Raw genomic sequence first — 25,927 nt, forward strand, 5'->3', positions numbered from 1 at the left:
TCTCTGTACGGAGAAAGGATGCAACGTTCTCCGTTAAATAGAAATCTCCTATTTCCCGTCCGCTGCCTTACCGTTCTTCATGCATCTGTTCACCGTCTCTGTCCCCACTAGAATACAGCCGGGCAGTAAATATTTGCCGCGTGAATTAACTTGTTGAAGGACTGACAGCATGACCTAGCGTCACTTCCGTCCGCAGGTTAAGCGGCGGGCGCGCACCTCCCGGGGACCGGGCTCCTGCAGAGCCGCTTTAAACCAGCCGCCAGAGCTCCGGCCAGGTCTGCATAGCCGCTTTAACCCGAGCATCTCCCCGCCCCGCAACTTCCGGGGCGGTGTCGTTGCCCATTTAAGAGCGGCGTTCCCCGCCCCCGGGGCGGAGCTTAGGGGCTTTAAGGGGCGGGCTGGCGGCCGGGGTCCGCGGGGATTAGTGTGGTGGGCGCGCCTCTGGCCGCCATTTCTCGGCGTCTTCCCGGAGCCGCCCCCTTGGCGCCTCGCGTGGGTCTCTCCCCTCTCGTGGCCGCGGGTGGTCGCCGCCAGGTAAGCGCACCGCCCGCCCGGCTCCTCACGCCCTCCTCGCCGGCACCGGGGCTGCGGCCTCGCCCGGGACCCTCGGGCCGCCCGGCGCGAGGGGCGGGCGGGCGGCGGCCGAGGGGCCGGGCGCGGACGGAGGGAGGCCGGGCCGGGCCGGGCCGGGTCGGGCCGGGTGTCCACCTGCGGGCGGACGTGGCCGCTCGGGGACGCACCGCGGGCCGGTCGCGAGCGCGCTGGGCTGAGGCGCTCCGGGGGCGGACCGGCAGGTGTCCCGGGGTAGGGGTGGGGGTGGGGAAGGGGGGCTCCGGGGACACCCCCCCCCCCACACCGCGGCCGGGCCGGACGCCGGGCTCCGGGGGGGTCGGCTTCGATGGTACCTGCCCTTAAGGTTCTGCCGTCAGAGCAACCACACCCGCTCGGCGGTTACGTGTTTCTTCCAGAATTGGGGGAAGGCTTCCCGTCGTTCCGTTGCTATCCTGCTGACACAGTGGATGGTTTCACAGGCGCTGGTTGGCCGGGTTTTCTCCTCGTTCTTTAGAAAACGAGCTGTTTGCCCCGTCTGCTGAAGGCCTCCCTTGCAGACGCTCTCCGTGCTGGGATCACTGGGCGGGAGGGTGTCAGTCCCCTGGTGGTGGTGAGTAAGCCTGACCCTGGTCGACTGGGGTTTGTGCTGAGCCGGAAAGCCGTGCGGGAGCCGGCGCGTAGGGAGGCGTCCCGGGAGCGCTCCTCGCCGGCTGCCAGCGGGCGGTCTTTCCTTGGGGGGTGCGGTTGCCTACGGAGGACTGGCCACCGCTCACGTAGCAGAGTGTGCACGAATCACGGCAGACTTGAGTTTTAGGTGTGTATTTAAAAAAACCAAAACTTCAGTGAACTTAGGTGGTAAAAGGACGACTTGAGTTTGCATGTTTCCGGTTGTAGGGGAAGCCCGCCTTAGTTCACAGCTGAGAAGTTAGACGTGGTAGATTCAAAACTCCTGTGTAAGAAATAGGCAAAACCCTACCACCCCGAACTCCCGTTGTATTATTTCGGACAAGCTGTTCACGCAGCGCCTGGTGCGCGTACTGCCGTGCTGGCTGGGCCGCCGTGGGGAGCGAGTCGGACTGGGTCCCTGTCCTTGTGTGTGGCTTAGTGGGGGAAACACCCAGTAAAATGGACAGACGGCGTGGCATTTAATTGCAGTCCCTCGAGTGTTACAAAGAGCGGTCTAGGGCTGCTGCAAGGAGACCCATCTCAGGCGGCACGGGATGCTTTTCTGAGGAAGAGACATTTCCAAGCAGCCGTCTGAAGGTGGCCGTGCGAAGTAGGAGAGGGCCGGGGAGCTGGCGTGGGGAGGGCACCCAGAAAGCCGGCACAGCTGGCGGAAAGGCGGCACCGCGGGCTCTCGGGCTGAGTGGAAGCCTGACCCGAGCGGGGCGAGCGCGGGGGTGGGCGCCCGAGGGTCCCGGCGGCGGGGAGCGAGGCCGGTAACGCTGGGTCCTTCACAGGGGTCGGCGGGGTGGCCGCTCAGAATCCGCTGCCGCGGCTCGAAGGAGGGGGCTGGGGAGGGTGGACGTGGGAGAACGGGTCGGCAGTACATTTATTAAACTTAGGACGTGTTCGTATGTTGGTATTATGCAAGAACTGAGAACCTCCACAGGACCCTCTGCGGAGATAACCTTGCTTAAGTGTGCATGTCCTTCTCGTGCTTTTGTGTGTGTACAAGGTGTAAGAATATGTATATGGGTGCACCCCACCCCAGTGTGGAGTAAACTATGCTCCTTTTTCTGATTTCATTTTTCACTTGTAGATTTTGTCAGTGTCTCTGTCAACTGTACTTTAAAAACAACTGTGTCGTGTGCCATTGTATGAACCATCATTTAACTACTTGCATGTTGATAGAGGTATTTAAAACTGTCTTGGGGCGTCCCTGGTAGTGCAGTGGTTGAGAATCTGCCTGCTAATGCAGGGGACACGGGTTCGAGCCCTGGTCTGGGAGGATCCCACATGCCGCGGAGCAATTAGGCCCGTGAGCCACAATTACTGAGCCTGCGCGTCTGGAGCCTGTGCTCCGCAACAAGAGAGGCCGCGATAGTGAGAGGCCCGCGCACCGCGATGAAGAGTGGCCCCCGCTTGCCGCAACTGGAGAAAGCCCTCATACAGAAACGAAGACCCAACACAGCCAAAAATAAATAATAAATAAATAATAAATTTAAAAAAAAAGCAAAACCCATGATTTAAAAAAAAAAACCAAAACTATCTTAATCATGCCCTGAAAATTCTTGTTTCCGTAACTTGGAGCACATACAGGACATTTCTTTAGGCTGTCCTACTAGACGTAGGACTGCTGGGTGAAAGGCTGTGCACATTAACATTTCTCATAGTGTGCTGACTTCTTCCCCCAGGGGGACATGGTGTGAGAGTGATTGTTTTTCACATACCCTTTTCAGCACTGGGTATCTAGGGTCACTTAAATGACAGACAGTATCTTATTTTTTTAATTTGGATTTGCTTGGTTACTGGTGAGGTTGAACATCTTTGTAATGAATATTTTTATTGCATGTCAACTTTGAGACCTTGTTTCTTCATATCTTGTCTGTTCTTTCTCTTCTGGGTTGTTTATCTTAACAATTTGTGATAGTTGTTTATTAAACTGCCTATTAATCCTTCAAGAAATTTTTTGTGGAATTTCACCCTAATATATTATTTGTTTTTTTCTAGTACTTATTTCTTTTACTTCTTTAGTCCATCTAAAATTTGTTTTCATGTAAGTGCTTTCATATTCTTTTATAAAAGAACCTGTTGGGCTTCCCTGGTGGCACAGTGGTTAAGTATCCGCCTGCCAATGCAAGGGACACGGGTTCGAGCCCTGGCCTGGGAAGATCCCACATGCTGTGGAGCAATTAGGCCCGTGAGCCACAACTACTGAGCCTGCGCATCTGGAGCTCGTGCTCCGCAATGGGAGGGGCCGCGATAGTGAGAGGCCCACGCACCGCAATGACGAGTGGCCCCTAGAGAAAGCCCTCGCACAGAAATGAAGACCCAACACAGCCAAAATAAATAAATAAATAAATAGCGTTCCCTTTAAAAAAATAAAAGAACCTGTTATTTGTGGCATGGAGTTTCATAGTTCAAAGTACATAGTCATTTAAATTATAAATAAGAAAGAAGTTGTGTTTTTCCTTAGCAGGTTAACTCTGCTTGTATGGTGAGTCTATTTTTTTTTAAATTAATTAATTAATTTTTGGCTGCGTTGGGTTTTTGTTGCTGCGCGCGGGCTTTCTCTAGTTGTGGCGAGCGGGGCTACTCCTTGCGGTGCGCGGGCTTCTCATTGCGGTGGCTTTTCTTGTTGCGGAGCACGGGCTCTAGGCTCACGGGCTTCAGTAGTTGTGGCTTGTGGGCTCTAGAGCGCAGGCTCAGTAGTTGTGGCGCACGGGCTTAGTTGCTCTGCGGCATGTGGGATCTTTCTGAACCAGGGCTCGAACCCGTGTCCCTTGTGTTGACAGGCGGATTCTTAACCACTGCGCCACCAGGGAAGTCCAGTGAGTCTATTTTTAAGGTGTTAGGGTGAGGTGAAAGAAAACTTGTTTTATAATTCATGTACTTCCTAGGAACCATAAAGTTGTATTTCACTTTGAACTTTTTTTCCCTTAGAAAAAACTTTTTTATTATGGAAAAATGCAACGTATACAGAAGTAGTCAGCAGAATATAATTAGTCTCCATGCACCCGTCAGCCTCAACAGTTGTTGGCCAGTTATCTGGCCAATTTGTGTCCTCTCTCTTCCCGCTTAACTGCCTTCCTGGTATTATTTTGAGGCGAATACTAGACATCACATCATTCTTCTATAAATTTTTCAGTATGTATTTTTAAAAGATAAAGACTTTCTTTTTAAAACGTATCTTTAAAACCACTGTTTATCCAAAAGAAAGTTGGCAGTACTTCCTTGATTATCATAAACAATCCACTTAGTGTTCAGATGTTTGTGTGTATAGTTGTGTCCTTAGGAAGTTCCGATGACAGCTGTCATGGTTTTGCCAGTTTATCTGATTACATAGGAGTATGCGTACTTGTAAAATGAGGCTGTAATTCTCAATTGATAGCTACTGAATTTTTTAAAAATATGTCATTTATTTTAACACTTCAGCTTTTATTTTTATCATGTTTACAAATGCATCTATCTAGTTCACAGCATCAGCTGGTTATGCTAGACTTCTTATAAATTACATGTATAATAACAAATGCGTGACTTGAGAAAATATTTTAGTTTGAAATAATTTTAGACTTATGCTGAAGTTACAGTAGTACAGAGTTCCCATATACTTTTCACCTAGCTTCCCTCAATGATAACATCTGACAACCTAAAAGAATTTTTAGTTGAATTAGGATCTAAAAGTAGGCCCACACATGGTGATTTTTTGATATGTGTTTTAAGTCTCTTTGAATCTGCGATTTCCTTTGCAACTCTTTTTTTTTTTTACCCCTTTGCAATTTATTTCTTGAATATGCTGAATTAAGTTTTAAGAAACAGATTCATCGTGTGTGTTTTATGTTTGTATCTTCATTCAGCATCTTTTTAGCTGTGGTCTTTGATAATTTCTTATCTGTATAATGTGAGTTTTGCATGAATAGTCCTATGATGTAGTCGAAAGACCAAGGTTTGGAGTCAGAAAATCAGAGTTTGAGCCCCTGTCTTCAGTATTTACTAAATAATGGACTTGGTCAGTGGTTTAATTTCTGTGACCCTTAGTTTGCTTATCAAAATAAGACAATATTATTTGGGGAGTTTTTCTGAGTACTCAGTAAGATTATTTACTGAACGTTTGTTGTACCTGATGATGAAATGTGCTGGGTGGCTACCTGTTCAAAGTAGGAATTGTGTCCTCAAGGAGCTTACAGTAGGGACCTCCCTGGTGGTCCGGTGGATAAGGCTCCACGCTCCCAACGCAGTGGGCTTGGGTCTGATCCCTGGCGGGGGAACTGGATCCCCGCGTGCATGCTGCAACTAAGACCCGGCACAGCTAAGTAAATAAATAAATAATAAAAATAAATAAATGAATAAGTAAGTAAATTTTTAAAAAGTTTTCAAAAAGGAGCTTACAGTAAAGGAGATGGACATGTAAATGAATAATTAAAATCTGATTAGTGAGGCAGAAAAACATTTTCAAGGTTCAGTGAAAGTGTGATGATGGGAGTGACTGACTCTTTAGATGTCAGAATTTCCTCAGGGGAGGGTTAGGGGGAGTTAAGTTAACAGGGGTTAGGAGGGGTTCTCTGACATAGGGCGTTAGAAGTCTGCGGTGACAAGTGTGACCTTTGACAGGCCGCTGAAATGAGACTGGCCAGCAAGGTGCAAAGGGAGCAATGCCCGAAAAGAACCCTGGGGAGAAGGAGACTGGGGCCACACGTTACATATGAGGGTTTGTAAACTGAGAAGCTATCTGAAATTTCATAGTAATTTATAAATTACTATTAAATTTATAGAAATTTCATAGTAAAAATACAAAAATAATCATCTATTTCAAATGTAATTCAAATATAAGTTTTTATCAAATATTCTATTACAGATTTTAAATTGCTACTTAATAGTAGCTAATCTGGTCAGAGAAAGAAATGGAACTTCTTAGGATGGTTGTTATTATCAAGGGGCACCTTAGTGTATGGCATCGTCTCCTAATGTTTGTAGGGGTATTTGGCTGTTGTACATATAAATTACTGGCCCAAAAGACCTGTTGAACTTCATAAATGTTTGCCCTTCTCTTACCAGATAGCTCCTTATAAAAAAGTCCAGAAAGTTTCGAAGTGCTGTGAGCTGCAGCCATATTTTAGGTTAAGGTCTTTAAAAACTCAACTGAAGTAGCCAGTATTAATAATACTTTTTTCAAATTTACTTGGCCAGATGCTCTTTTAATAACGTATCTCCTAGTGCCCACAGAACTTTACTAAATTACACCATTTGTCTGACAGCCAATTGCGGGAGACCTCTGACAGCTTTTCCTGTCTTTCGCAGTGACAAAATGCTGAGCTTCTTCCGCAGAACGCTCGGCCGCCGGTCGATGCGCAGACAGGCCGAGAGGGACCGGCTCCGCGAGGCCCAGCGTGCAGCCACGCACATCCCTGCGGCCGGGGACGCGAGGGCCGTCATCACCTGCCGAGTGTCCCTCCTGGACGGGACCGATGTCAGCGTGGACTTGCCGGTACGGTCGCGCTGAGGTCACGCGCTTCTCTGGAGCTGCGGGGAGGGGCGGGGGATCAGGTCACGTGGGTAGGTGGGATCAGGTGGCCTTCGGTAGCGGGCGCGCTGGGACGCCTCTGGAGTTAGCGGCACTTCACTGGGACTTCCGGATGTTAGGGCGGTTGCTGGCGTGAGTCCTCCGTGTGCGTGTTTGTGCGTTCTCCACGGAGGCAGCACGCCCTGTGCTTCCCGGGCCTTCCTCACAGTCCTTGTTGAGCAGTTATGAAAGCGGTGAGAATCTCTGGGGACGATGATGATACTTACATGGATACCGCAAGACGTTTAGTTCTCTGTATTTTTCTGTAGTTTTCAAAACACTCCTCACTTGCCTCAAAACAAATACTTCCTGCCCACTTCGGTGTGCTTGTAGACGTTTTAATGGAACGAAGTGAGGAAAAGGACTTCGTTCATACCCCTCAGCTCCGGCTGCCCATCTCTTTGTTCCCAACGTAGTTTGCAGGGTAGGTTTTCCATACACTGTGATTGATCTTTATTTCAAGGTTGGATGTTGTAATTATATTCACATTTTGGGGAGATTTCTTTTGCAGTTATGAATAATCATAACTCACAGTGTGAAACAATCCAGTATATCTGAAAGGAGTTAACTTATTCCTTGCAGGTCTCTTTTTTTGAGGGGAGGGGAGGTAGCTCTATGGGGGGTGTGGAGCTTCTTTCTGAGCTGTTTGCTAATACCAAATCTCTTTCTCATGTCTTTGCCCTGTATTAAAAGGTTTACGTGACTAAGCTGTAAAATGTGCAATTTGAGGTGTCACTGAATGTTCCACAGTGTCTTCCCGCCCTACAGACTCCTTTTAGTGCGCATTCATTCACGCAGAATGCAATTAAAGAACACTTAGTGCGAAGCGGTAGCCTGGGTGCTACAGTGGTGCATGGTCGGACGAGCCGTGGACGGCCTTAGACTCGCAGAGTGAGAGATGAAGGGACTGGGTAGTTTGTTTAAACGAATATTCTGATTAACTGAGTAATTTAGAGTGTACTACTGTGTATGTACATTTTACGTTTTCAAAATAATGGAATATGATAAAATTAAGACACAGGATATCTTGAAGTGTTTTGAAGTCATCATTTTGAGTATTTATTATATTTGTACATTAGACTGGGCATTTTCAGGGGTTTTGATTCTGAAAGACTTTAATGCATTTAAATTTTCTTCCTGTAAGGGCTTCTTGAGGGTTTGTCTGATGTTCCAACATGTGCTCCTTTGTGAGGGTAGTTTTCATATTTATTTGATAAGTATCTCAAGAGTTCTGTGTACTAGTCCACTGAAATATGCTTAGGTATGTGGTGAAAATGTTGAGATTGCTGTGTAGGAGAGTGGAAGGAAGTTTCTCATTACCTAATGTTGGAAGTATGAAGTCTCGAGGGTGTTGATGGAGAAGCTGACACCAGGAAGGTAGAATAAATGGCTAGTGACTGGTTTAGAATGCTTTCCCTTGCTTGGTGCGCTCAGTGAGGGCGTGTGTGATACTCCATCAGGCCAGAAATGTTAGCCCGCCTTGCGCGCACACAGCTGCAGCGAAAAAGCCAGGAGTTTTACGTTTGTCTCTGTGCAGCCAGAGCGGTCGCCTTTTCAGCTCCGCAGGGGAAATCCTCGAGTTAATAAGCTAACTCTGGATGCTTACGTGGATATAAAATGGGCATTGCCCTCCCAGCTAAACTGCCTTACTAAAGAAAATGGCCAGAAGAATAGTAATTTCTGGGAAGAAAAGGCTTTCTCTCTTTCTTTAATTTTCTAATACAAACTTATTTATTTATTTTTGGCTGCGTTGGGTCTTTGTTGCTGCACATGGGCTTCCTCTAGTTGCAGCAAGCGAGGGCTACTCTTTGTTGCGGTGCACGGGCTTCTCATTGTGGTGGCTTCTCTTGTTGCGGAGCACGGGCTCTAGGCACACGGGCTCAGTAGTTGTGGCACACGGGCTCAGTAGTTGTGGCTCACGGGCTCTAGAGCACAGGCTCAGTAGTTGTGGCGCACGGCCTTAGATGCTCCGGGGCATGTGGGATCTTCCCGGACCAGGGCTTGAACCCGTGTCCCCTGCATTGGCAGGCAGATTCTTAACCACTGCACCACCAGGGAAGTCCAGGTTTTCCCTTTTTTTGATTTAGCTTCTCAGCCAGTCTAGTATGACTCTGAAAGAAGATTTAGAGTTGACCTTAGAAATTGAATGAAGCACATACTTATTTCCCATTGGGTTTAGCGTCAGTATTGATCATAGCAAGCAGCATGGAACTCAGATGATTGTCCAGGCAATATGCAAGGGATTATCTGCAGAGAAATCTAGATCTATATACTTCAAATTAATGTATACTTAGTAGTAATAGTCATTTTCTTTCTTCGGTTCTCCTTTCCTCTCAAGATTGGGGGAGGAATTTAAGTACCTTCTACTTCCTTTTTTTTAAGGAATTAACGTAGTGAGAGTGCCTTTCAGTAAATGATAAAGGCAAGGCATCAGATAGAAATTTCTGATTATCTGGTTTTTAAACTTTCTCTTTGGAAATGCCATAGTAACTCCTTTGATTTATGAGCTTAGTATTGTTTAGTAAATAGCCTGTCTTGTAAAACTCTGCGTCTCCTAAGTTTTCAATTAATGGGAAATATTTGATTAACCATTAGATAATAATTTTTATATATCCTCTTTGCTGATACAGATGCTGAAATCTTTAAATTATATAGACCATTGTATCTTAAAATAACTGAAAAAACATCCTGTGTTCACGAATTGTAAGACTTAACATTGTTGAGATGGCAATATACCCAAAACTGATTTACAGATTCAACATAATCCCCACCAGAATATCAGCTGATTTATTTGTGGAAATTGACAAGCTGATTTTCAAATTCATATGGAATTGCAAGGGACCCAGAATAGCCAAAACAATATTTGAAAAAGAACAAGGTCGTAGGACTCACATTTCCCAGTTTTAAGACTTAACTGTAAAGCAATAGTAATCTAGATGGTGTGCTTTGCTGGCGCAAGGACCAATGGAACAGAATAGAGAACCCAGAAATAAACCCACACATCTATGGTCAGTTGATTTTTGACAGGGTGCCAGAGCCATTCAATGAGGGAAAGAATGGTCTTTTCAACAAGTGGTGCTAGAACTGAGTAGCCACATGCAAAAGAATGAAGTTGGACCCTTAACTCCTACATATACAAAAATTAACTCAAAATGGATCAACGTCCTGAACATAAGACTATAATACTCTTAGAAGAAAATTCAGGGATAAATCTTCATGACCTTGGATTTGATACCAGTTTCTTGGATATGACACCAAAAACATGAACAACAAAAGAATAAATAAATTGGACTTAATCAAAATTATAACCTTTGTGCCTCAGCGGACACCATCAAGAGAGTGAAAAGACTCTCACAGAATGAGAGGAAGTATTTGAAAATTATATATCTGATAAGTAACTAGAACATGTGAAAAATTGTTAGAACCCAATAGTAAAAAGACAAATAACCCAATTTAAAAATGGGCAAAGGATCTGAATAGACATTCCTCCAAATAGGATGTGCAGGTGACCAACAAGCACATGAAATGCTTGACATCATTAGTTGTCAGAGAAATGCAAATAAAAAACATGAGATACTACTTCACACCAACTAGGAAGGCTAAAATAAAAATGCCAGGTAATATCAAGTGTTGGTGAGGATGTGGAGAAATCTGAACCCTCTTACATGTTTTAGCAGGAATGTTAAGGTGGTCCAGCTGCTGCTCTGGAAAACAGTCTGGCAGTTCCTCAAATGATTAAACATAGTTACCATGTGATCTGGCAGTTCCACTTCTAGGTATATGCCCAAGAGAACTGGAAACACGTTTACACAAAAACTTGTGCACAGGTGTCCATAGCAGCATCATTCTGAATAGCCAGAAGGTAGAAGCAGCCCAGACAGGTAAGTGTCAGCAGATGAATGGATAAATAAAATGTGTTATATCTGTATAATGGAATACTGTCAGTACTTGACCGTAAAGGAAATGGTACTGATACATGCTACATGGATGAACTTTGAAAACATTATGCTAGGTGAAAGAAACCAGTCACAAAAGACCATATATTATGTGATTCCGTTCGCATGAAAGTCCAGAATAGAGAAATCCAAAGGGGAAAAAAAAAGCACATTAGAGGTTGCTTAGGACAGATGGGTGGGGACAGAGAGGATGGTGTGAAGGGTGGTTGGGGCCAGTAGCTAAAGGATATGAGGTTTCTTTTTGAGGCGATGAAGATTTTCAAAAAGTAGTTGTGGGGATGATTGTATATATCTGTGAATATACCTTTGAATTATATACTTTTAATGGGTGAGTGGTGTGGTGTGTGATTTATATCTCAGAGCTGTTTAAGAATGCATGGATTTTTGTATACTTGTGTTTTATTCCACTTAAAGTTTTTTTAGTCGTGAAGAAACATGATAAAAGTGACATACAGCTTTGATTTAAAGGTGATATGCTTGATTCATTACAGGGAAAAAAAGTAAGAGACTACAGTAATAAAGGCACAAGATGATGGGGCTGCAGAATAACTGTGGCTGTAAGTTTGCAGCGGAAGAAATGCTTTGTACATGGATATGGGGGTGGAGAATGTAGATTAGAAATGAGTAAAATATAATTCTCACTCTGGTGTAGAGGGTAATGTTGATTGTGTGGAAGATCAGGAGAGGGTAGTCGGCTGTCATGCAGAGAAGGGGTGAAGGGATGAAGTGGGAAAAAGAGCTTCAGTGGGATGTGTTTGGAAGCCATATTTCAGAAGGTTTAAAGGAATTATTAGGGACAATCTTATATTTTTGGGGTCTCTTATAGTCCCTTGTACCCAGTGGGTGCTTAATAAATATTGTTTAGTTGTCTGAGGGAGTGCATGAAGGGAAAACGGGGGATTGACACGCGAGAATTGGCAAGGAAGAAAGAAAATAGCACAGCAGCTAGAGCATGGCTGTATAGGGGAGATCTGAGTTTGTCGAAATGGTTTTACATACACAGGTAGAAATGATAGGAACGTTCTAGGAGGAATACCATCTTATGCTGAGAAAGATAGAAGACTGATGGGAAGATGCTCTCTTGATGGTCTTAATCTTCCACAGAAGAGGTTATGAAGTGAGGACTGTGTCTGAATGAGGTGGTGACCTAGAGGAATTTGTTAGGAAAGAAAAGAATATAAATAGCAAGCACTAGTCTAGATTTAACTGAAATAAGAAACTGTAGTTTGTTTTAGGTAAGAGTCCAACTTCATCTTTTGCAAGAGAATACCCAGTTTTTCCAGGACTATTTGTTGAAGAGACTGTCCTTTATCCATTGAATGGCCTTGGCACCCTTGTCAAACATCATTTGACTGTATATGCAAAGGTTTATTTGTGAGCTTCCTATTCTGTTCCATTGGTCTGTATATCCGTCTTTGTGCCAGTATCACATTGTTTTGATTGCTGTAACTCTGTAGTAGGTTTTAAAATCAGAAAGTGTGAGCCTCTAGTTTGTTCTTTTTCAAGATTGTTTTGGCTATTCACTGTCCCTTGAGATTCCATATGACTATTAGAATGAATGTTATATTTTTGCAAAAACTGTCATTGGGTATTTGATGGGAATTGCACTGAATCTGTAGATTGCTTTGGGTAATACTGACATTTTAACAATGTTAAGTCTTTTGTGGGGAAAGGCAAGATAGGGGTAGGGGATTAAGAGGTACAAACTACTATGTATAAAATAAATAACCTACAGGATATATTGTACAGCACAGGGAATATAGCCAATATTTTATAATACCTATAAATGGAGTATATAACTTTTAAAAATTGTGAATCACTGTTGTACACCTGAAATTTATATAATATTGTAAATCAACTATACCTCAATAAAACAAACAATATTTAGTCTTCCAAAAAAAAAAAAGAAACTGTAGTTTGCCAGAGCTGTGTGGATCTTTGTTTCACTTCTTGTTTTCTGCTTGGTTCGTATTCAGTAGCTGCAAGATGAGAGGGTGTATGAAAATGAGTAGGAGGTCGACCCTGGGATCAGGGATTTCACATCCCTATTCTACACACTGTGGCCACACTGGACCGTCTTACTCTTTGCCCAGACATGGTAGACTATTTTACAGCTCTGTGCCTTTGCATAGGGTTTATACTAACTGGAATTATAGGTACAGAGTAGCACAGGAAGGAGGGTTCAGGGTCTGGCTTTTTTGGAAGGTAACATAGATGTACTCATTCTTGAAGTCAGAGTTCATTGGAGACCTAAAGGACGTTCTGAGCAGAAAGAACTGCATTTTGCTAAGGCTCAGAGGTATGACTTACTAGGGAAATTGTAAGCAGGTGAAAATGCTGGAGTGACAGGAGATGAGGCTGTAAGAGTGAGCAAGGAACAGTAGGAAAGACTGTTCATGCCCTGGAATTCACACTTTAATCTGTAGAGGAAGAGGAATAATTTTTTAAGGATGAGAGTGACATTCTGTTTTGCAGTTTTAGGAAGAATCACATTGGCAGCTTCTGCCACTTTGTCTTCTAACTCTTGCCTGCCTCAAGTCTGTCTCTGTCCTCAACCCCACCATAGACTGTCAAGACTTCATATCTTCCTTCATTTTGTTTTTACCTAAAGTGGCAGAATTGTATCAACCCTTCCAGGCCCAATTTCAGATATAAATTCCTCTGAAGGCTTTACTAGTTTTAAGCAGACTTAACTCACCCTCATTTCCTTAGCATTTTGTCGATACTGCAGGGATAACACTCATATTGATTGTGTTTAAACTAGTTGTGTATGATTTTATTCTTAGTAAGGACCTTGTGATTGCTTGAGAACAAGAAGTAAACACATATTCATCTATATACCTCTAGCAGCTAATGCATAATAGGTGTCATCCAGTAATTGTTGGATAGAATTGAATGATACATTATGTCAAAAATGTTATTTCCTGTGAATTTTTAAGTGCGTAATGAAATGAAAAACCCTTAAGAGAGTATGGAATGGGGAAGAAACAAAAACACTAATTCAAAAAGACACGTGCACCCCAGTGTTCATAGCAACACAATTTACAATAGCCAAGACATGGAAGCAACCCCAAGTGTCCATCAACAGATGAATGGGTAAAGAAGATGTGGTACATATATACAGTGGAATACCACTCAGCCCTAAAGAGGATGAAATTTTGCCTTTTGCAACACAGATGGACTTGAAGGGTGTTATGCTAAGTGAAATAAGTCAGAGACAGACAAATACTGTATGATAATCACTTATATGTGGAATCTAAAAAATAAAACGAACTACTGAATACAACAAAAAAGAAGCAGACTCACAGATATAAAGAACAAACTAGTGGTTACCAGTGGGGAGAGGGAAAAAGAGAGGGGCAAGTTAGGGGGAGGGGATTAAGAGGTACAAGTGACTGTATAAAATGAATAAGCTACAAGGATATATTGTACAGCACAGGGAATACAGCCAATATTTTATAGTAAGTATAGAGTATAACCTTTAAAAATTGTGAATCACTATATTGTACACCTGTAACATATAATATTGTACATCAACTATACTTCAATAAAAAAATTTTTTAGAGACGATTTTTTTAAATTTATTTATTTTTGGCTGCATTGGGTCTTCGTTGCTGCGTGCAGGCTTCTCATTGCAGTGGCTTCTCTTGTAGCGGAGCACGGGTTCTAGGCACGCGGGCTTCAGTAGTTGTGGCGTGTGGGCTCAGTAGTTGTGGCTCGCAGGCTCTAGAGTGCAGGCTCAGGCTCAGTAGTTGTGGCGCACGGGCTTAGTTGCTCCACGGCATGTGGGATCTTCCGGGATCAGGGCTTGAACCCGTGTCCCCTGCATTGGCAGGCGGATTCTTAACCACTGCACCACCAGGGAAGTCCGTAGAGACAATATTAAAAACAAGAAAAAAGTATTTACTTATTGTCTGAGACTTATTTTCATGAAAACAGTATAGTTCTTTTTCATGCTGACTGGACTCCAGATGAAAGTTTTAAAAATATTCATGCTATCCCTGAATTTCAAATTAGGATGTTTTGGGAGATTCTCATTTTGAGATGTCAGATTTCTGTTAGTTTGAGCATTATTAACATCAGGAACCTGCAAATACCTTGTGTTCACTATTGGTTGGCCTATAATTAGTCTCTATTAAGGAGTCAATACATACCCTTGAAAAGATTTTTATTCTGAGGAGGCAGCTACCCAGCTGGCAGAAGCCCATTCTCTCTTTTCTCAAAACACAACTCCCATGTTTCAAGAAGCTGGCAGATGATGCTTTGGCAGAATAAAGATGAGGATGAGAGCCGAATAAGGGAGCCAGGCTTCCCTTTGGTCTTTGAAGCAAATACAGAATGTTGATGCAATCTGAAATTGGTTCTAGAAATGCACCTTAGAATGAAGGTAATGGAAGCATGTAACTTTAGTACCAGATAAGTAAAGATTTCTGTGACTTCCTGCTATAACTTAGAAATATTTTGTGTTCCTTTTAGGATCATTGCCATTTGCAAATTTTTTGCGTAATTGCTATTTTCTATTTAAGTTTGTTAGCACTGCTCTGGGGCTTAGTTATTGTAAGTATGATTTAAAATCAAAAGCTTGGGCTTCCCTGGTGGCGCAGTGGTTGAGAATCTGCCTGCTAATGCAGGGGACACGGGTTCGAGCCCTGGTCTGGGAAGATCCCACATGCCACGGAGCAGCTGGGCCCGTGAGCCACAATTGCTGAGCCTGCGCGTCTGGAGCCTGTGCCCCGCAACGGGAGGGGCCGCGATGGAGAAAGGCCCGCGCACCGCGATGAAGAGCGGTCCCCGCACCGCGATGAAGAGTGGCCCCCGCTTGCCGCAACTGGAGAAAGCCCTCGCACGAACCGAAGACCCAATACAGACAAAAATAAATAAATTAATTAATTAAAAAAAGAAAATCCTTAAAAAAATAAAAAAATAAAAAAAATAAAATCAAAAGCTTTCTTTGTCATTTCCAGTAACAACTGTCTCTTCCCTTCCTTTGTCCATATTTCTCTTTTCCATCATGTTAGTGGAAAAAATATGTTCAAATGTTTGAATTCAGGTCTTAATCTTTACCTCCATTGTTGTCTTGATATTTGGTATCTGCCCCCTGACTGTGTCCTCAAGAATAAATCATGACAGCACTCCCCAAAGTTCTCTACCTCTAGAAATCCTCACTCCTAACATTTCTTTTCTTAATTTTATTTTTTTTTATTTTTGGCTGCATTGGGTCTTCGTTTCTGTGCACGGGCTTTTCTTTGGTTGCGGCGAGCGGGGGCTACTCTTTGTTGCGATGCACGGGCTTCTCATTGTGGTGGCTTCTCTTGTTGTGGAGCACGGGCTCTAGGCGCGTGGGCTTCAGTAGTTGTGGCATGCGGGCTCAGTAGTTGTGGCTCATGGGCTCTAGAGCGCAGGCTCAGTAGTTGTGGTACACGGGCTTAGTTGCTCCTCAGCCAGGGATCAAACCCATGTCCCCTGCATTGGCGGGCAGATTCTCAACCACTGCACCACCAGGGAAGTGCTTTTTTTTTGATATGAACCTTTTTTTTTTTTTAAAGTCTTTATTGAATTTGTTACAATATTGCTTCTGTTTTATGTTTTGGTTTTTCGGCCCTGAGGCATGTAGGATCTTAGCTCCCTGACCAGGGATCAAACTCGCACCCGCTGCATTGGAAGGCAAAGTCTTATCCACTGGATCGCCAGGGAAGTCCCTTAAAATTTCTTTACCTGACTGAATTCCCTACCCCTCTTCCATCAAACTTTCAGGGAGTGATACATTATAATGAAAGGAATGTATCTAGTGTTCCTTTCCCCTTCCCTTTGGAATGGGAGTGAATCACAGACCTGAAAAGTTGTTTGTTGAATGGGAAGTGATTGACTATGGTTTTCTGATTCTTGGGCCTCTCCTCTAGGACTCACCTACACCCCCACTAATTTCTCAGAGCTAAATGGAGCTGATACAGACTAGGGTTGAGCTCTTTCTGTTGTTACACATAATCCAGAGAAGCTTATTCATCCTAATGAATATAGCAAAATAAGGAGACAAATTTAAAATAAAGGACAAATTAGTGAGTGGGAAGATCATATTTAGGAACTCTTCTCATAGGAGGAAAGAAAGTACAAAATAGGAAGCATAAGAGAAAAGTTAAGAAATGGAAGATAAGTCTCTATTCCCCTAAGATTAGGAACAAGACAAGGATGCCTGCTTTCAGCACTATTATTCAACATAGTATTGGAAGTTCTAGCCAGAGCAGTTAGGCAGAAAAAAGAAATGATAGGCATCCAAATTCTAAGGGAAAAAGTAAAATTATTTCTGTTCAAGATGACTTGATCTTATAAGTAGGAAACCCTAAAGATTCCACAGTAAAACTATTAGAGCTAATAAAAGAATTCAGAAACGTTGCAGGATACAAGATCAGCCAACAAGAATCAAGTGCACGTCTATACACTAGTAGTGAGCAATCCAAAAATGAAATTAAGACAATAATTCCTTTACTATAGCATCAAGGAGAATAAAACACTTAGGAATAAGTTTAACCAAGGAGGCAAAAAACGTGTACACTGAAAACTACAAAACGTTACTGAAATGAAAGAATATCTAAAGAAAAGATAACCCATGTTCATGGATTGAAAGATTAATATTGTTAAGAGGACAGTACTACCCAAAGTGATCTGTAGATTCAGTGCACTCCATATCAAAATTCTAAGAACATTTTTTGCGCACATAGGAGAGACCATCCTAAAATTCATATGGAATCTCAAGGGACTCCAAATAGCCAAAACAGTCTTGAAAAAGAAGGAAAAGGTTGAGCTTGCATGTCCTGATTTGAAAACTTATTACCAAGCTATAGTAATGAAAACAGTGTGGTTCTAGCATACAGACAGACATGCAGACCAATGGAACAGAATGGCGAGTCTAGAAATAAACCTTCGAATACATGGTCAAATGATCTTCTGCAGAGGTGCTAACACCATTCAATGAGGGAAGAGTCTTTTCAACAAATGGTGCTGGGAAAATTGAATATCCACATGCAAAAGAATGAAGTTGGATTGTTATGTTACACCATATACAAACATTAACTCAAAATGGATCAAAGAAGACTGTGGTATTGTGATTTATAATAAATATATATTTGATCCTTGTCGTGTTTCTGGCACAGAGCTCCTAAAGCCCTTGGAATTTCCTAAGTCAGGAGAGCCCTGAAAGTGTTTCTGTTATGTTAACAAAGCCCCTAGGTAGCCCACTGATAGGGACTGGTTGACTGGGGGACTCACCATGTGATTAGGAGGTTAGAAGCTGGTACCCCCACCCCCACCCCAGCTGGGAGGGAAGAGGGGCCAGAGATTGAGTTCAGTCCCCAGTGGCCAGTGATTTAATCGGTCATGCCTATTTAATGAGGCTTCCATAAAGACCCAGAAGGACAGGTTTGGAGAGCTTCTGGGTTGGTGAACCAGAACGCTTCCACGTGCTGGGTCCCAAACTCCACTGGGACAGAAGCTCTTGTGTTTGGGACCTCGCCCTGTGTATCTCCTCATCTGGCTGTTAATTTGTATCTGCTGATATCCTTTGTAATAAACTGTTAATCTAGTGAGTAAACTGATTTCCTGAGTTCTGTGAACTGTTGTAGCAAGTTCATTGAAGCCAAGGAGGGGGTCATGAGAAGCCGTTTAATAGCCAGTTGGTCAGACACACCCATAGCAACCTGGACCTGCGATCGGCATCGGAAGTGGGAGCAGTCTTGTGGGACTGAGCTCGTAACCGGTGGAGTCTGATGCTCTCTCCAGGGAGACAGGGTGAGAATTGAGTTTGTCTGACACGCAGTCAGTCTCCTTGGAGAACTGAGTTAATTGCTTGGTTGTGAGGAAGGCACGGACACATCCGAGTGGGTGTAGAATCAGAATGACAAAATTTTAAGTGTGAGAGCTAAAACTATGAAACTCTTAGAAGAAAACATAGGGGAAAATCTTCATGACATTAGATCTGGCAGTGTTTTTTTGGATATGACAATAAAATGTAGGCAGCACAAGAAAAAATAAATAAGTTGGACTTCATCAAAATTAAAAACTTTCGTGCGTTAAAGGATACTCACTATCAAGAGAGTAAAAAGACAACCCACAGAATGGGAGAAAATATTTGCAAATTGTGTATCTGATAATGGATTAATATAGAGAATATATAAAGAACTCCTACAACTCAACAACGAAAAAGCAAGTCAAATCAAAAATAGGAAAAGGACTTGAATAAATATTTCTCCAAAGAAGATATGCAAATGGCCAGTAAGTACATGAAAGTATGCTTAACATCACTAGGCATTAGGGAAATGCAAATCAAAACCACATGAGATACCCTTTTACACCCATTAGGTTGGCTGTTACCAACACAAAAAAAGAAAATCCAGAAAATAACAAGTGTTGGTGAGGATGTGGAAAAAGTGGAACCCTGTTCATTGCTGGTAGGAATGTAAAATGGTGCAGGTACTACGGAAAACTGTTCGGCGGTTTCTCAAAAAGTTAAACATGGAATTACAGTATTCTACACCTAAGTGTGTACCCAAAAGAATGGAGAGCAGGGACTCAGTTACTTGTATACCACTGTTCACAGCAGTGTTATTCACAGTAGCCAGAAGGTGGAAACAACCCAGTGCTCATCCACAGATGAGTCGGTAAACAAAATGGCCTGCAGTCGTCCCTCGGTGTCTGTGGGGGATTGGTTCCAGGACCTGCTGCAGATACCAGAATCCAAGGATACGGAACCTGCCGTACGGAGGGCCGACTGTATACATACCGTGGAATATTATTCAGCTTTAAAAAGGAATGAGGGACTTCCCTGGCGGTCCAGTGGTTGAGACTCCGAGCTTCCACTGCAGGGGGCACAGGTTTGATCCCTAAGATCTCACACATGCTGCACAGTGTGGCAAAAAAAAAAAAAAGCTGAAATTGACATCACACTTTTCAGTGGCAACATAGACTGTAGGAAGACCATAGAGTAATATATTTTGAGTGATAGAGTAATGTATTTTGAGTAATAGAGTATTGACAGAAAGTAACTTTGAACCTTGAATTTTATATCCAGCCAACTGTCACTCAAGTATAAGAGCATGATTAAAATATTCTCAAACATAGAAGATTACATATAAAGTCCCACACGGGAAACATTTCTTGAGGAAAAACTCAAATGAGTAGAGAAATCTCGCAGATGCTGCTAGGTATGTGTAATGCACACGTGTAAGACATGTAAAGAATGATTGAATACCAAAGTAAAGTTGTTGTCTTAAAAAAGATTAACCATGACCAAAGAAAAGAAAAGAAAAAGAGGAAGAATATCCATAAAACCTGATGAGGATTGGGTGGAGGGGTGACTGGGGGGCATGAGGCCCTGGTAAAGTTCTGTCTTGATAAAAGGATGACAGTTTATCAAATAGAAAGGATGTAGAAAGTGCAGAAAAAGCAGTGGACAAGTTGAAATAATCAAGTTTTCAGTTAAAAGGCAGAAATTGATGATTCAATGAAAAAATCTACATTTTTTTTTAATGGGAAATATTCTAAATAATTTAAAACTAGGGGGAGGGGCATGGATACAACATATATGAAAATTGAGGATCTCAACAGTGCTTTTACTTAAAAGGTTGTATTTATGGATAGTTACCATATTAGAAATTAAAACCGAAAGATTAGGGACTTCCCTGGTGGTCCAGTGGTTAAGACTTTGCGCTTCCATTGCAGGGGGCACAGGTTTGATCCCTGGTCAGGGAACTAAGATCCCACATGCCACGTGGTGTGGCCCAAAAAAAAAAAAAAAAACTGAAAAATTAAAGAAAAACTTTACTGGTTAATTTAAAAATAGCAATAATATACCCCTTATAGGTTAACAAAAGTAACATTTTTATGAAAAATAACTATCTTACTAAACAACAAAAGAATTTAGTGAGAAGAGTAGCATTATTTTATGCACTTTTACCAGTCTCTTTAATGCTTGATTTAATAGACCAGTACTTAGATTCTCTTATCTCCTGTATTCACTCTGTTGCAGTATGTTGTTTTGATTGAGGTACGTGGGGAGAATCCTGGGACCATGTGGATCTTTCTTCTTGGGATCCCTCAGGGGTCCTGAGAGCACACTCTGCCACCTGCTTTTTCTGCGCAAGCTTCTTTGTTATCGCCCTGACTCCCTCCAGTTTGGTGTCTTCTGAGTTTATCAGTAGTTTTCTCGCTGTCCATTTTCCCTCCCACCTTCCATTTCTGCTTTTGCTATTTCCTACCCTACATTCTTTCCAGTTTAAGACCGATCTTCAAGTCTTCACTGATGATTCTAGTCTCAGTGACTCTCTCTTCTCTTCTCTGGCAAATATAGTTGGTTCCACATGGTTTGTGCTTAAGTGTTCTAAGATTTCTTGTTTTCTCTTTCCAGTTATTATAAAGCTCCTTTAAAGTAGGGACCCTAAAAATTGACAAGACAAGAGTTTCTTCTTACACGTAGTGTTAGGTACACAGTAATATTTGTTGGTTGATAGGAAGTAACACTATCCAGGAAAGCACATAATAGATCACAAATTCTCTTTTGGCCTTAAATGGTTTATTGGAAAACCATGGTATCTTCCCCATTACCGGCTACATGGTAATACTTGGTGTTGCAACTTTTTTTTTTTTTAAGAGATCTTGTGTAATTAAAACCATCTTCAGTTCAGACTTGTTGATCTTATAAGTCACTTACTGATTTATTTTCTTGCCATTTCAGAAAAAAGCCAAAGGACAAGAGCTGTTTGATCAGATTATGTACCACTTGGACCTTATTGAAAGCGACTATTTTGGACTGAGATTTATGGATTCGGCACAAGTAGCAGTGAGTATCTTTTTTGGAGGCTCTAAAATGGGGACAGAAATGAAAATTGTCAGATGATGTGCTAAGTGCTACTAAGGCTATACACATACTCAATGTCTTCTTTTTTCCTGTGCTTTTCTTATTATGGTCTGAAGCTTTGACGCCTTGCTTAAGAATAACCTGAAGTGCCTCTTTAAAAAAAAAAAGAGTTCTGGCCGTAAGCCAAATTGCTAGAGCATGATCTTTGCAGATGAGACTTCGAAATCTCAACCGGTGGATTGGTCTCGGGCATACTAGAGTTACCACTGTGTCTTCAGGATGCTGGGATGGGAGGTTTCTGGGCTCTTGGGTGAATGAGTGACAGAAGTTCCTAGTTTGCAAATTAAGGTGAGAGGACTAGGATATCCCTAAGATCCCTTCCAGATCTGTGATTATCTGTAAATAGACGTTCTTTGACGTGTGCATTTGAGATGAGAGAACGGCATATGTAATAGGGTAGGAAGTTGGAGGCTTTTCAAAGAATTGAGTACTTTAGTAGGATTTGACGGGAGGGTATTTGCAAGAGAGTAGTAGTTAAGATTGGAAGGTGGATTAGTGGCCAAACTGAATAGCAAAAGTGTTAATAATAAATTGGCACTATTCTCTAATAATTGGGATTAGGAACTTTTCAGGCAGGGAAGTTATATTTTTCTTTAGGAAGTTTTATATAGGAATATTGTGTAGGATTGTTTGGAGTGGGCAGAGAACGAAGTCAGAGAGAGTCAGTGCAAACACTTCGGGGATAAAAGTAATATTAGGGCCTAGAGTAGGGCATTCACAGTAGCCGGGAGAGTGAGGGAGCAGGGAGAAGGATATCAAGACCTTAAGGCTTGTTTTCTGGAAGTTTGTGATGGGTGTGTGTGTGTGTGTGTGTGTGTGTGTGTGTGTGTGTGTTAGTGACAGTAATTGCAGTGTTTAGGACCCGACCCATAGGGACAAATATATTACGTAATAAGAATTCTCAAGTTTCTTTTGGAGTGGGTTTTTTTTGTGGGGGGGGGGGCGTTTGGTGTGATTGATAAATTAACTGGAATATCTCTGTAAGATACTTTATAAACCCACATGTCTTGGAGATGAACTCCTAGGATGGTTTTATAGAGCATCTTAGCTAAATGTACAGCTGTTAATAATGTTAGCTGCAGCTGTTTTCTTGATTTCCCCTGATCCCTAATTTAAAAAAATAAGCATGAGCATTTAGCTGCAGGGTATTGGTGAGGTAAATTTTGATACATCCTTACAGTGGAATACCTGCAGCCCATTAAAAACGGTGATTTTTAAGTATACTAATTGACACAAATGATGTAAAAATAAAAAGGGTTACAAAACAGTGTAATTGAATTCTTCTGTTTTTAAAAAATCTGGATATGTGTGCACACATAAACATGAAAAAATTTGAAAAGCTGTTTTCCATAGTTTCAGAGTTCTGATCGCTGGATAGATTTAGTCTAGGAGGCATTTCTTTCATTCTTCTTTTGAACCTTATTTCTTTTCTATTAGAGGAAACCCCCTAAGGGCAGGGAGTGAGTTAGTTACCTCTGTTACCCAGCATGTGGTAACAGCCCACAAGACCATTTACTGAATTGAATTCTCTGCTACTTAGTTTGATAAAGGCTTGGTTAACTGGTGAGTTGAATATCATTAAACTCTCATCTCTAGAATAATGGAGTTAAAATCTTACAGCCAGATGAAAAGAATAAATGATTTTGGGGGAAATCACACAGCCTCCTGTTTTTTGAGGGGTTGTGAGGGAAAAGAGGTAGAAGTGTGCCAATGTTATGTTTCAGGTACTTTCTTTCCATTTCTTAAAGTATTTAAGTAATTGTGGAAAGAAACAGACATGCAGCCCTTCCTAAGTTGCATTATTTATTCTTTGCTACTATCAGCAATTACTGAATTACTAGATCCCATATTTTTTCCTCTCATTTGATACACATATAGTGCTCTTCTTCTGGTCATAACAAGTGTCTGGTAAAGCCAGCATTAGAATTTGTGATCCCTACTTTTTTTAGTTTTAGTTTCTCTCTCTCAATGCTCAGAAATCTAGGCAGTAAGATTAAATTTATATAGTCTTATGTTTTTTTCAGTTTCTACTTGTGCTGTCACTAAAATACTCTTTGTGAATTGAGCTGGAAGAACAATAATTGGTGGATGAAAGCTATGGAAGATGAACTCTAGATAGCACTTCAGGTATTCTGAAAGTGCTGACTCACTTGCTTCCGTAACAGTCTTGTGACATAAGTGAACATAGAGATGAGTGTCAGTTATTCAGAGCATGGCCAGATTTAACCCCAGAATTAAACAAAATTGATGCTTTACGACAGTTCAGTTTGTTGGTGAAGATAATGAACGTGATAGATCATGTGGATTTTTGGCCAGGATCATCTATGTAAACTAAGTTAACCCAGTGGTTTCCATAGCTCTTTTTCTGGAACCATTTGAGATACAGTTGCAGGTAGGCTGTCCCATTACCCCTGAATTTCCTACAAACAAGCATGTTCTCCCGCATAATTCAATACAGGCATCAGAACCAGGAAGTTATCATTGTGACATTGCCACCATCTAATCCTCAGACCCCACTCAAGTTGTGCCACTTGTCCCCAGAGTGTCATTTGTAGCCAGAGGCTCCCTATTTACCAGTCACTCCCCATTCCTCCTCCCCACAGCCCCTGGCAAAGGCTAATCTTTTGTTTGTATGGATTTGCCTGTTTTGAGAATTTCATACAAATGGAGTCATGTAATACGTGGCCTTTGAATCTGGAAATGCACTTGGCATAATGTTTTCAAGGTTCTTCCATGTTGTAGTACGTGTCAGTGCTTGATCCTTATAGGTGAGTAATATTCCGCGGTAGGGATATACCACATTTTTATTCATTCACTGATAGACATTTAGGTTTATTCATTTTTGGCTATTATGAATAATGCTGCTGTGAACATTTGTGTACAAGTTTTTGCGTTGAACATAATTCTTCCAGGTATGTATCTAGGAGTGGAATTACTGGGTCATAGGGTAACTTTCTTGTATAACTTTTTGAGGAACTGCCAAACTTTTCCATAGTGACTGCACCATTCCGCATTCCTATCTGCAGTGTGTAAGGGTTCCAATTTCTGCATATCCTCACTAACACAACATTTCCCCTTCTTTTTGATTCTAACTAGTTGGTATGAAGTGGTCTCATTGTGGTATTGATTTGCACTTCCCTAATGGAAAAGATGTGAACATCTTTTCATGTGTGTATTGACCATTTGTATATCTTCTTTGGAGAAATGTGTTCAGATTCTTTACCCACTTTAAAATTGGGTTATTTCCTTTTTATTGTTGAGTTGTAAGAGTTAAACTATTGCCTATTCCATAGTCACAAAGATTTAGGTATGTTTTCTTCTTTATCTGTTTGGAGTTAATTTTGGTATATGCTGTAAGGTAGGGGTCAAACTTCATTCTTTTACATGTGGATATCCAGTGGTCCTAGCAGCACCACTTGTTGAAAAGATTATTCTTTCCCCATTGAATGGTCTTGACACACTTACTGTAAGTCAGTTGAGCGTAGATACATGCGTTTACTTCTGGGTTCTTTGTTCTTTTCCATTCATCTATATGTTGGTCCTTATGTGAGCACCACATAGTCTTGATTACTGTAACTTTGTAGTAAGTTTGAAATTGGAAAGTGTGAGTCCTTCAATTGCATTCTTCTGTTTTAAGATTGTTTTGGCTGTTCTGAGTCACTAATATTTCCATATACATTTTAGGATCAGCTTGCCTGTTTCTGCAAAGAAGGCAATTGGAGTTGTTTCTTTGTTTGTTTATACAGCAGGTTCTTATTAGTCATCAATTTTATATACATCAGTGTACATGTGTCAATCCCAATCTCCCAGTTCATCACACCCCACCCCCACCCCCTGCTGCTTTTCCCCCCTTGGTGTCCATACGTTTATTCTCTACATCTGTGTCTCAATTTCTGCCCTGCAAACCGGTTCATCTGTACCATTTTTCTAGGTTCCACATATATGCATTAATATATGATGTTTGTTTTTCTCTTTCTGACTTACTTCACTCTGTATGACAGTCTCTAGATGCATCCATGTCTCTACAAATGACCCAATTTCGTTCCTTTTTATGTCTGAGTAATATTCCATCATATATGTGTACCACATCTTCTTTATCCATTCATCTGTCGATGGGCATTTAGGTTGCTTCCATGACCTGGCTATTGTAAATAGTGCTGCAGTGAACATTGGAGTGCATGTATCTTTTTGAATTATGGTTTTCTCTGGGTATACGCCCAGTAGTGGGATTGCTGGGTCATATGGTAGCTCTGTTTTTAGTTTTTTAAGGAACCTCCATACTGTTCTCCA

General features: G+C 42.0%; 1 protein-coding gene across 3 annotated transcripts in view; it reads left to right on the forward strand.

Moving 5' to 3' along the window:
* The first annotated feature begins 377 nt into the window (after positions 1-377).
* EPB41L5 (erythrocyte membrane protein band 4.1 like 5) overlaps positions 378-25,927 on the forward strand; it is a 132,623-nt gene continuing 107,073 nt past the window's right edge. For 2 of the 3 annotated variants that reach the window (XM_057551669.1, XM_057551671.1), the window contains exons 1-3: positions 378-534; positions 6,514-6,700; positions 21,455-21,559. In XM_057551669.1, coding sequence (XP_057407652.1) covers positions 6,521-6,700; positions 21,455-21,559 — 285 coding nt within the window. In that variant the 5' untranslated portion in view covers positions 378-534; positions 6,514-6,520. Of the gene's footprint in view, positions 535-1,344; positions 1,367-6,513; positions 6,701-21,454; positions 21,560-25,927 lie in introns of those variants that run through there. The other variant, XM_057551670.1, reaches the window with a different exon arrangement.

The sequence above is a fragment of the Balaenoptera acutorostrata genome, chromosome 8, assembly GCF_949987535.1.
Source record: "Balaenoptera acutorostrata chromosome 8, mBalAcu1.1, whole genome shotgun sequence".
Classification (NCBI taxonomy): domain Eukaryota; kingdom Metazoa; phylum Chordata; class Mammalia; order Artiodactyla; family Balaenopteridae; genus Balaenoptera; species Balaenoptera acutorostrata.